The sequence below is a fragment of the Haliaeetus leucocephalus genome, unplaced genomic scaffold, assembly GCF_000737465.1.
Source record: "Haliaeetus leucocephalus isolate CR32 unplaced genomic scaffold, Haliaeetus_leucocephalus-4.0 Scaffold0, whole genome shotgun sequence".
Taxonomy (NCBI): Eukaryota; Metazoa; Chordata; class Aves; order Accipitriformes; family Accipitridae; genus Haliaeetus; species Haliaeetus leucocephalus.
The window spans coordinates 13,825,477-13,838,123 of record NW_010972436.1 but is presented as its reverse complement, the minus strand read 5'-3'; the positions used below and the strand labels follow the sequence as shown (position 1 = coordinate 13,838,123).

The 12,647-nt window shown below is 39.0% G+C and overlaps 1 protein-coding gene across 1 annotated transcript in view; it reads right to left on the bottom strand.

The window, feature by feature from the left end:
- Positions 1-11,969, bottom strand: part of ZEB1 (zinc finger E-box binding homeobox 1) — a 123,045-nt gene extending 111,076 nt beyond the window's left edge. The window contains exon 1 of the mRNA XM_010585140.1: positions 11,885-11,969. Coding sequence (XP_010583442.1) covers positions 11,885-11,900 — 16 coding nt within the window. The 5' untranslated portion in view covers positions 11,901-11,969. The remainder of the gene's footprint in view (positions 1-11,884) is intronic.
- Positions 11,970-12,647: the final 678 nt, after the last annotated feature.

Sequence of the window (12,647 nt, the reverse complement as noted above, 5' to 3'; positions counted from 1 at the left end):
AGTAAAACTATCTGCCAAAAGATTAATTTTTCTGTTACCGAAATACCTTTAAGATGACAAAAACTGTATTTCTTATGTTTCCTCTGGTTAAGTAAAGTTGAGCTTTCAACTGTTTTACCACTGTCTTTGGTATTCTGCAACTTCCCAAATCCATCCTAAAAACCAGCCAGGGAACAACACTGTAGCCATGTCAGACCAGGGCAGTCCAAGGCAGCAAAACCTTTCTCAGTATGATGTGTGATTATAAAAATCACGTTTAAGAAAAGAGAATAGTTCTAGATTTTTTTTATTCATATTCATAAACGTAACTTCCCTAAGCTGCATTAATGTGCAACATACTGTTTTCAGTAGTGCCAATTAAGTCACAGATGTTGAAAGATTTGTAAAATATGTAGCTACCTCCTTCCCCCATAAGAGAGTTCACTTTCTTATTTTTACTCAAATGCCTTTGCATTACCTACCAGTAACTACCTCCCTTTCCACCTGTGACTACAGAAACTAGTGGCTTCCTACTGTAAACCACAGCAATCACATGGCACAAGGAAAGAGGAGAGGAGAAAAAATCCACAGATCCTTTCTTAATAAACTAGCCTGGAACATATTTGAGTTGTCACCATCTACAGACTACCTACTGTTAGAGATGGCTTTTTTTTTTTTATCACCAGCTTCCTTCATAAGCAGCTACAATCTTCAGCACCATAAAAAGCTCATATGATCATGGAAACAATTCTGAACTGCAAAACAAAAATGCATGTAAAGTGAATTAATACTGCTGTCAAGGGAGCAGCATCTGTGGAGCTCTGTGGCATAATCGGTTTCAAAAATCACCCTCAGTTGTTTCCTTTTTCTTTGAGGAAGGCAGACTTTATTGGGGGAGAGGAAGGGAAGAAAGAAGTACGCATGAAGTACACGTTTTGAGGAAGGGTTTTCCCTTAAGGAAAATCAATCCAAGAGACTGGGGAAGAGTTGGTGTGTGAAGTACAGCTAAAAGGAGATCTTCAAGTGACACGGTCCATATAACAGATGGAATATACATTCAGAACAGCCACACTGAGACCTGGCAACAGCTGATAGAATGAGAAAAATAACACAAAGGTTACTCAAACAATATTCCCATTTTATTTATTACAAGTTGTAATTTGTACATTTTGCTGCTAAAGCATAGATTTCCAGAGTCCACTTAAGTTGTATCCACAGTGTCATATTGAACAGACTCCAACAAGCGAGACAGACTAAAACAAGTATCAGTTAAGAGGTTTCTTTAAAATTTAGTACTTTAGGATAAGTTTTGCATGTTTTAACAATTCCTCCATATTCTATACACCAAATTGTTTTTATGCTGACTTGCCAGTTAGTTTGGAAGCCCTTGTTTATCAGAAGCTGTCTTCATCCAAGCAGATGCAATCCAGGAAGATCCTCCATTTAGAATAAATGAGAGTAGTGCACCTTTTTTGGGGGGGAGAGCAGCTTTTAGAGCTTGCATGCCATAAAACAAACAAACAAATCTCCTTGAAAGCTGTAACTGGAAGTTAGAAGGGCAAAAGCAGCCACTACTGCTTACAGACACAGTAAACTCTGGACAATTGAGAGGTTTTTTTAAACACAAGATTCTTATAGTGGGTAAGTATCACTGTCAAAAACCTTGATAGGATTCCTCATTATTTTTCCTGCTACTGTGCTTCTGCACACAGACTTATGCCTCTGCTTGATCCAGCTCACTACAGTTTTATATTTTATATCCTCCTCTAACATCTGGATTCCCTCTGTCTCAGCCAGCCGTGTTTCTGGCCCAATTTCCTTCAAATCTGTATTAGCACATCTTCCAAAAGACTTAATAAACCCAACATACTTCTGCAGGGCAGATTATGTAATCCTGTAACTAATCAAAACACTAGAAATAAAAAATTGGAAAGAAAGAAAAAAAATACACCCGCATGGTGAAAATGAAGCTGAGCCATCATGCTATTACTCCCTTCCTTTCCCCATATATATACAGCAATCAGGAACAGCAAGTAGTACATCATCCATTTAGCTCATTGGTATTTTCGTGCTAGAATGATTGTCAACACTACTCTGTAAAGCACCTAGGAATACTTTTGACAGTTGAAAAAAATTAAGTTTATTTTACACCCATTAACATGATCATAAACCAAAGGCTACTCTCTCCATCTCACCTATACAGATATCCTCCATGGCAGGCTTGTCATCTTTTGCTTTATAATGGAGTCATTTTATTGCATGCAAGAAGCCTCAGGCATTTCGTACAGCCCATTACTCTTTGCTGCCCACATTCAGATGGCTAATCTGCTATCAGCCAGAAGCTTGACAGACAAAAGGAAAAGGCAGGAAAACAGCACACATGGTTGCGCACGCGCACACACACTTCAGCTACAAAGTGTTTTGACAGTAGAACCAAGAACCAACAAGACACACATTTGATTGCTGTTCTACTTAATGTTTCTGTGGTTGAAGGAAGACATACGAGTTCTTAAATGGTAGATAGGCTGGGGAGACATTATTAAAAAAAAAAAAGCAGCAGCTTAATTAGGATGCCTATTAAGATACATTAAGGCACAAACCTGGAAGGCTTTACTCAGTGAGTGAGCATCTTGGAACTTGAAAAGTCATAAACATCTTTCTATTCTGAGGATTTGCTATACAAGACCTTCAAAATACTTAAAAAAATATTGGTAAAAGTTAGAAAGATGAAATAAGGGCTAAATATAAGCAATTGTAAACTATTAGAACAAGACATTTGGCAAATTTTTAATTTCAGCACTTCTGTTTTCTTACCTGCTTAGAAAAAAACTCTTCTTTTTTTTTTTTTTAAGTTCTATATTCTTTCCTATATCCCAAATTATTTTGACACCATACATATGCAAAACCCAATGCAGTGAAATGATTTGCATATCATACTGCATAACAAGGAGCTTTTTAATTGTTTGGGGTTTTTTTGGGGGGGGGGAGGGATTTAAAAGTTGGGGTAATTAAATGGAGAAGGCTTGCAACTTCATAACAAAATAAAGAAAATGACCATATTTGCTGGAGTTCTTAACAACCTTATTTTGTTTCTGAAGGAAAGCACTTCAGCAGAGTCACAGGCAGTACCGGCAAAAATATTTTTTAAGCATCAGATCTACAGGCAAAAGTTTGCATCAAATACCTTGTAAGAATTTTCCGTCAGTATCACAAACCTCTGTTTTATGTTGTGATTTTTATTCAACTAAGTCTATTTGTATCCTTTGCAGCTGGAAAGCTAAAATTGTCCCTCTTGCGTGAACTGGCTTAGCTCACAGAAACAGAAAGTCTGCCACTAGTTTTAGTCATTCACATGCTCAGGTACAAACCCTGCTCATCCTTTTAAGAAGTCCCTCTCCATCGTGTAACTACCACATCAGCTATGCCGGCTGATCCCTGAAGGCAGGATTAATGACGTGGTGAAATACAGATAACTATGGCATGTTATACTGCATTATGTGTCACTGGAACTACTTCCCTTTTCCTATGCTACAACATCGATTCAATTTTGCTTCTCATTTCTGTTTAAGTTATTATTCCACTTCTGTGTCGAAAAAGTCTCGCAGCATTTTGATTGCAATGCAGAACTGACTCTATCTTACTTCCACTATCTGTTGTAAGACATATTTAGGGTTTCAGAATACAGTATGTCAGTCAATTTAAAATATGGAAATAGTACAAGGTAAGCCTTACCATGAAGAGCAGAAGTTGCCAGAATAGTCTTTTCCATAGAATTGGTCTCTGATTTTAGTATCATTACAACACTGCGATGAACGACAGAAGTTTACCTTGTGTTACTACAGGGAGCATTCAAGCCAGCCTAATAGATTAAATTATTGGATATAATAACTATACATATGTATGCCTACAAAAGAAATTCCTGTTTTAAATGCAAATTCACCCTCAGCACTCAGTAGCTAGAATGTATCAAAATAGGTTATTATAACAAGTGGTCCAACATTCTGCTCCTATCTAAAGTTTAAAGCTGGCAAAACAGTGTTTTCTTGTTGCCTTTGAGTCACCAAGTTCTGATATCCCCCCCCCCCCCCCCCCCCCGGGAGTCCTGTGCTCGAGGCGGTGTCCTTCTCTCCTCCTGCGGCCATCTGCAGCGACACCATCCCTGGCGGTACTCTGCAACCTTATCTTTCTCTCCCACATTTACAAGGTAAGAAGGGAAAAAAAATACTACATTTGCATATGTAATTATGGTGTAGCTCAGCAGTGAGCAAAAAATTACTGGAAGTTGAAAACAGATATGCCCAATGACCACACCTTAGTTTTTCAAATGAAAATGCTTTGCAAGGAAGGGGAAGGGACAGCAGCAGGGAAGGAAGCCAGTCATTACAGCTCCAAATCTGCTTCAAAGTCCTTATTCACCACCTCATGCTCTTTGCGGGGCCAACTGTACCTAGGTCCTTCCTGTGAACAATAACATAAGAATGAATCCAGTAGTCTGTGACTAGTTCTATTTTGCTTGAATCTACCAGATAGCTGTACCAGGAATACTAGGGGGGAAAAAAGGAAAGGCTATGGGAAGACATTAAAAAACCAGGACAGAAGACCAAACAGGTTACAGATTCTGAATAGTACCTCCTTTTCCAGTCTAAAACTTCACATGACTTACAGTAGATAGCATACAGGAACTTAAGAATAAAATGGACTAGAAGGCGGGAAGAAGGAAAATCTGATGCGTACCTGAAAGGACACAAGGCAGAAATTCCTCAAGGCATTGAGAAACACTGTTTAAAGACCAAGCATATTTAGGAAAAAGGGACAACTCATTTCCCTTATGTTTTTGGGCATTAAGAAAAATTATGTTAGATTAGGGGAGGGGGAAGGTGTTAGGAAAACAAACAAAAACACCAACCTGCTTCTTTAGGTCAAATCTACCGGTTTAGCAAAAAGCAACCTAATCCTTGTAATTAAGGTCTGATTTTTCTGTTCTTTAGTTTGCACTTTTTCAGATGGAATAGATTTCCCCAGGCCTTTTTCAACCATGCCACATTTCTGATGTTTCGTAATTTCATTTTGCTTTCTCCCATATACACTCTGTGGACAGATGTCTCTACAGAACGGAACAGAAAACTGCCCTCAGTGTCTGTCAGTTGTCCGTCAGACAGAATTTGAAAAGGGATGTTTGCTGAAATAATGAAAACATTTCATATCACAATAACTGAAGGTGTTCCCCAGTGTCACTGGCCCAAGTAGCATTTGATCCTAACAAGGACAGGCACACTAGTTCATACGTAAAAATACTCTCTCTACCACATCAGACTCTTTTAACCCCTTTATTTCAAGTGTCATCCATGAAAGTCAGTCTCGGGATCACGGTGAAAGGCCAGGTTTATAATCCATTTATCTCCAGCGTTCTTGCCAGCTCCTCCAACGTTCCCGATCTAATGCTTGACTTCTGAGAAGCTAAAAAACAGAAGAGTTTGCAGAAAGGCAGAGGATATCTGCATCAAATCCAAAAACATACTTAAAAGAAGTATATAAGACTATGTAGTTAGTTAGATAGTTAAGGAAGAGTTGTTTCTTCTTCTGATACACTCCAGTATCATACAAGGTTCTTAGCGTTTAAAGAAATAATTTTATGTGTCCTTTCACTCAAGGGGGACTGCTACTTGTACTCACAGATCCTAATTGGATAAGATGGAATGTCATCTCAGCACAAGATAGAATTTCTCTTTTTTTACTCCCTCTCCTCAGTCATAATTGAGCCTCCTAACACATCCGGAAGAACACACTCATCATTAGACATGTTCATTTGCTTTACAAAGTTCTCCAAAAATAGGATAGATGGAACATATTGAAGGCAGAGCAACAAGGGAGATGCTACCAAACAGAAAGCAAACATTTGTAAGGGAAGCAACAAAGGATGCCAGGTTTCGGGTTTTAACCTTTGGGTGACAGCAGTTGTTAACCAAACTGCTTTGCAACAACAAGGGTAAAGTCCTCACATCAAGGAGATTGTGACAGCTGGGAATGACAGCTGAAAAGGAGAGAACTGAAACAGGCTGCTTTCAAACAGTACTGATTTCTCAAAGATGAGAAAGCATATTTTTAGTTAACTTCTGTTGCTCTAAAAAAGCATGTTAAAATAAAAGATACAGTTACATTAGAGTAATGGCATCAGAAACAAGTACAGAGTGAGGCAAAGTTTAAAAACCACCTTTCTTCCCTGTTTGGGGTTCCTCTGGGGACAAATGTACAAGCCTAAAGAACCCTGGTTAATATGTTCAGCACTAACCAAATGAAACATTTGAATCACTACCTGACTGCTCCACATGTGAAGATACAAACTTAATAAGTTTCTTCTTTCTGCTCTACCACCACCTATCCTCCTAACATGTGAATGTAAGCTGTCAGGTACCCACACAAGGAATCAGATGTATAGGTCCAGATACAGGAAGAGAAGACTCAGTACATATATTTTTACTGCCTGAAAAGTGCTTACATACTGTGGTGATGGAGGTAGTATTTTTCTCAGGAGTACCAAAATAGATTTATAAAGCTATGCTGCATTTAACTGTAGTCACTATTTTACTCATCAAGTCTCAGTCTTTTTGACTGGGTTTCCCATTTTCCTCGACTGTCACACAGGAATACTACTTACCTATGCAAGAAAGGGACAAACAGATTATTAAATAAACAAACTGTGGCTCAACACAAAAGGAAAACTGAAAATATCCCTAGTCTTTCTTTACAAGAGGAGGGCAAGCAAAGATTAAAAAACTGCAACTGTGAATAGTTTTTAAAAATATCAAACTTCTGTTACTCTTTCCAATAACTTGAAAATGAGACGCTAGGAATTAGACAGTCAGAAAAGCAAACCAAGACTGAGAAATACCCATGCACTTGATAAAGCTCAAGAAATTGACTCAATAAGAATAGTGGAGGCAATGGCTTAGTGAGAAGTTTAAAAAACTTGCCAACATAACATGAAAGCAGAAAGCATTACAAAAAACTACACACACGAAACCCCCTATAGGATCCCCCAACAATTCCAGTGTTTCAAGGCATCACCTAGTCAACTGAGGTCAAAGCTATTTCCCACTGTGATCTTCTCATGCAGCTAACCAGGGACCAGATTCATCGCTCCCAGGAAGGCCACCAAGGTGCATCAGAAATAAGGTATCAGACCTTCAGTGAGAAGCAGACTACTCCCTTCCCTATTCCGCCCTCCTTCCTTCCCACACATGCTCTTTGCCTCGCCCGTGCACACCTGCCCACTCATGCATACATCCCTCTGCTCTCCATGGTGTGCTTGGGGTTTTGTTGATTTTATTTTTTTTCAAATTATGAAGATTTCGGACAGCATTTCCCTCAACAAGAAAGAGTCCCCATCATAACTGATCTATCCCACTGCCTCATGACTAGAGCTAACCACACATCTTCCCTAATGAGGATACCAGACTGCTCTCCACACTTGCCCAGGCCCCCAGGTGGGAGCAGCACCCACCTGCACCCATAGCCACTTCCCACAGGGCTCCGCCTTAGCAGTGGCAGCCGCTTGTGACGAACAGTAGAGGTAGTCAAACCTAGACTGGGCATGTGTTTGTCCCAGTCAAGTAGACTTTCCAGGCCTGACATCTAGCTACACATTTCTGGGGAATCTTTGTTTTAAGGAAGACGTACGCTTTTTTTATTTACTTAGTGATCGTTTTCAAATATTAGAATACCAGCCACATGCTGAGACTCTTCTTTAGTCATTACTGTCCCAACGAAACCAATATCCTATTAAATCACACCTCTGCCCAGATGTTAACCTCTAAGAAAACAGTCTTCTAGACACCCCACACATTGGAGTAGGCATGTTGATGTTAACAGTGTAGGTCTTAAGCCAATTCCCTCCTGCTCTGTTTTACTTTTGCGTACCTACACACCATTGAACTTAAATTTTGGGAATACAAAAAACACCAGAAGACAAAATTCTACTTCTCTGGCACATCATTACATAAACATTGACTACACAGACAGGAAACATCACCAGTGAAGATACTATCTTAATACCATCTAAAAATGACTAAAGAGAAAACTGAGTTTTGCATATTGCCACTTGTTTGCTGAAAGTACAAGTATTTCAAGACAATAAGCATGAAAGTTTAAATACTTAAACTGAAAGGAATAGCAACTGCTAAATGATAAATCTGTTCTTTCTCTTTAAGGCTCTAGATCAAGCCAAATGCAAGGGTAGTCCCAAGGATTAAAAATGGATTGAGACTCAGTCTTGCTATGGACTTCCTGTGTGACCTTGGGTAAGTCACTTGAGAATTTAGTTCTCAAAAATAACAGGCCTATTACAGCTGCCAGAATGAAGTACCAAAGTTCGAGACAACAGATGCAAGCCAGGTCCTGCTTACTTGCCCGTAATGGAGAAGATCCTACCTGGTGAGCCCTTTCAAAAAAACATAGATAAGTATGACCAGAACTTCAGGAATATTGATATTAAGCACTGGAAAGTTCATCTGGAACTGTACTTTGAAAACTGGCACGAAAGTTGTTATGAAAGCCTACATAAAACCAGAATTATTTCCGTTTTTCAAGCTCTTGTTTTGTGTATTTGTGTGAAACCTATCACGAGTAGAATCTTTATGATCTCCAGAGATGCAGTACGTACCGTTAAATATTGGATTTACCGTCAACAAAGCACACCGTATTCTAATCAGCTTGCAATATCAATTAGTTAGAGTTTTTGAAATGACTACAAACAGCTAATGAGTTGAAAGCAATGAGCTTATATTTTTGGGAAATAATAATGACTAAATTTAGCAGGAGGGATTCTTAAGAGCCATTTGGCTAGATACTGTAGTTCCAGCAGCTCCCCTGCAATAGAGCACAGTTGCTCAAAAAAAAAAACCAGTTAAAAAACAAACAAGCAAAAAAACCCACAACCCAAGCTTCACAGAAGTTGGTTTTATTTCTTTAACGTAGTAATAGAGTCCCATGCATGTTAAAAATGTCTGCCATCCCTCGCTGGCATTTTAAACCCTGTTAAAACAGATGTTTCCACATGAAGAAAGGCACTGCACTGATATTTTTACTTTAGTTCACTCCAGCCCCTGCCCACCCCCTGCACTGTAAAGCTTCTTTAAGAAGAAATGACAGGTTAATACCACCACCTGAGCCCCAGTGGGGAAGGAGGCAGTGGATGGCTGCAGAACCCCTTCCCCCCGCACTGCCGACGGAGGAGCTCACTTACAGAGAGCAAGGGCCTAACTGAAATCAGTAACGCTGCTGTTAACGGGACCTGTAATAAAGCCCAAAGTCAACAGAAAGACTCAATGGGGAGGGATATCTTATATAACAGGAAACATTCAACAGAAAATTTGGGCTGAGTTCACAGAAGTCAAATCCTCAGACTTTGACTTTTAACTAAAAAATTTCATCTGAGTGACTTCTATGACAGGGAAACCCACCTCAGAGGGAAAGTTTCACCTACTTGCTACTTTTCATCAACTGTTTCAGCAGCATGTTTACCAGAGTCCTATGAGCAAGGAAAACTGTTTCAGGCAACTAATCACCTTAAAAAACTCTGCCTCAGGTAGCTAAGTACCTTAAAACACCCTGCTTTAGAACTGTTACAATAACAAGCACTGATTACTGAGAGAAAAATGAAGGGATAATGACATTTTTAACTGTATTCCCATTATATTTCAGTATTTAGTGTTAAAACATACTTGTTTATATGAGAGATTTCCCTGGACTCAAACAGTTAATTCAGTTGTCCATGCAGACCTGTTCACTGTGCCTGGAATTTTCACTCGGGCTACATTCCTCAATTCCCAAATTGCAAATTTAAATTAATGTTGGAGTGAAAACATGATACCTAGTGAAAAAGAAAGGGAGGGGGGCAAGAGAAGAAAGGCACGACAAGGAATGTTGTATCCCAAGCGTCACTAACACCTGACATCCTGCCAGTAGTTAACACCTTGGAGCTAACAGAAATACGCCATGCTTTTGCCTTATTCAAAGGCATTTATGATCTTCTTACAGTCCTTAGCTTTGTAACAAAACTTTATATGAAATTATTATCTAATAAAAATAAAAAGAGAGGAAATCCAACTGTAAAGCAACTGAAATAGCACTCTAACAAGTCAATCTATGCGACCTTTTAGTAATGAACTCACTGTTACCAGGGGTAAAAAAAAAAAAAAGCCTGCCTCATACCCTCTCCTCATATATACCTGACAGCATGCAGAATTTACTCAGTTTCATACATTCTTCTTCTTACCATTAAACATGCATCTGAAGAACAGAAGGCATACTTACATTATTTTCAGAACATCAATATAAAAGGCTGGTATCTTTTTAACCCTCTAGTAAGAGAAGTTTGAAATAATTTGCTTGTTTTACTTGTCTCACAGCATTGCTGAAGAACAAGATGTGTGACTTCTGGTTTTGCTGTTTAATAAGAATTCAGACAATCCTATAACATATATGAGAGATGCTAAGAAAGCAACTAATCCTGATCCTGCAAGCCAACTCAGAATAAAAAAAACCTTTGCTGATACTGAATCTATTTAAAGTCCACACAGGATTCGCATAGTGTGGTAATGCAGATGACTGGCAAAAATCACATCCCTCTTTTCTCCTCCTCATTTCTCTATCAAAAGAGGGGCAGAAGGGGAAAAGGTAGATAGGAAGAGAGACTGCCAACCAGCGCTACGTTTTTGCTTTATCAGAATGGTGCTATTGTCCCAGCACTTCACTAGCTCCTTTGCCATAGCAGACGTTTTCATGTACTGGCCAGAAGTAAGGACAATGACACAGTATAGTTTTCGTCAGGTATGAAGTGCCAGATTTTCTTGTAAGTGGAGGCTTTAATGGCAGCACCAATCGGGTCTTTTGCTGATCTCCTGTAGGGCCAATAAACAAGGTAGAAAAGGAACCAGCTCTAGAGTTAAGAAGATAAGACTGTCTTTCCAGCTACAGTTAATGCATCAGGATGCCAGCCGTAAGTTCTGGCTCTCAAACACAGAGATGAAAAGAAAAAACTAGAAACAAAAGTTTACAGTACAAGAATAGCTGTGTTATCAACAGATAAACAGAAGGAGATTTTACAGTATAACTACTCAATGCCACAGCCCAGTATTCTTAACTGGTATACTGGATGTCAAGTGCAATCTCTCTCTATAATAATCTCACATTCTGTGGGAAAGTGGGGAAAAAGGCAACTGGAACAGCATAAAACTGATTTAGTGAAAACTACGAACAAGCCAGTTGCTGAAGCATCTCCTGTATGCTGATCTCTCATCAACAGAAGATACTCACCTATAAGAGCAAAGTGCATTTAGAGATTTAGAAAAAAAAAAAAAGTCTCATTTATTTTAAAGGTTAAAGGGTTAACATTTTTCTAGCCATTTTCTTTAGTAAACATTTGCAAGTCAAACATAAACCCACTGCTGAGAAATCTCTATTATCCAGAATCTATTATCTAACTGATCCTGATGCTTCAATGCACAATGACTTAAGTTGGTTTTAATTCCTCAAAAAAAGGAACCAAAACCAGCCTAAAACAAGACATACTACATTCTACATTGCAGAACTAGTTGATAAACTAGTTTATCATAGGCTTTTTATAATAAAACGGGTGCAGTGATGAGGTCCAAAAGTGACGAAGATGAAAGATACCTGGAATGATACCACATCTTATACACCTTTTGTTTTCTGCAAGTGATACATACTGCAGACAAAACGTTTTGTGCTAAACAGCCTCAAATCTGGTTTTCTAATATTAAGCACAAAGGAAAAACACTGACAGCAAGCGTGGTAAATAAATCCCTCCCTTGAGAATGAAAGCAGCAGACAGGAGGGGGCTGACATGCATGCAGGAGAAAACTAAACACCATCTTTTTTTTTCTACCTGCACAAGTTGCCATTTGCTGCAGCGATCAAGAATCTCTCTTCCCTGTTGATCTCAAAAGCTAGGTTTCCAGAAAATTTCTCTCTCAAGTCATCTGTTGATATGCTTTAAGAGTATGATATTCCTATCACTGGATCTTTAAGAGAAAAATCCATTTTCTTTCCTGTTCAGGTAAACATGTTTACAGCTCCTGCACAGACGCTGGGTGGTTCAGACTCACATGTCACACACATGTCGTCAGCAACAAGAAAAGCCCCTTTCTCTGATCATCAACATTTTTAATAAGGTAAAGAGAAAAGCACTTTCCAAACTTACCTTTAGCACAGCCAAATCATGCTCTAAATATAAATATTTACACTAGGACAAGGAATTAATAACACGAGCGTGCAAACAAAAATACTTGCTAGAAAATACACACAGCAAAAATAAGAAAACCCTCTTAAGTTCAAAGCAATCAAATCATCTCGTCAGCCCCTGGAAAGGCCATTATTTATCATCACGTTATGCCCGAAACAGTCAGGATTAGAGAGGAGAAGCACCGATCGTGACTCGGATCTATTTCGGAGACCGTTCACTGCGTATGAAAACATCTCGGATCGCAGGCGAAAGCCTTCCTATCTGTGACCCTGCACAGGAAATGCCACATAAAACCTAAAATTGCCAAGGAAGGTTACAAAATCTCCTGCTTTACATCCTATTGCGAAGAGTCGCTACGAGAACCGAACTACTTCTCCATTTTCCAGAAAATAAGTAGAGAGTGGGT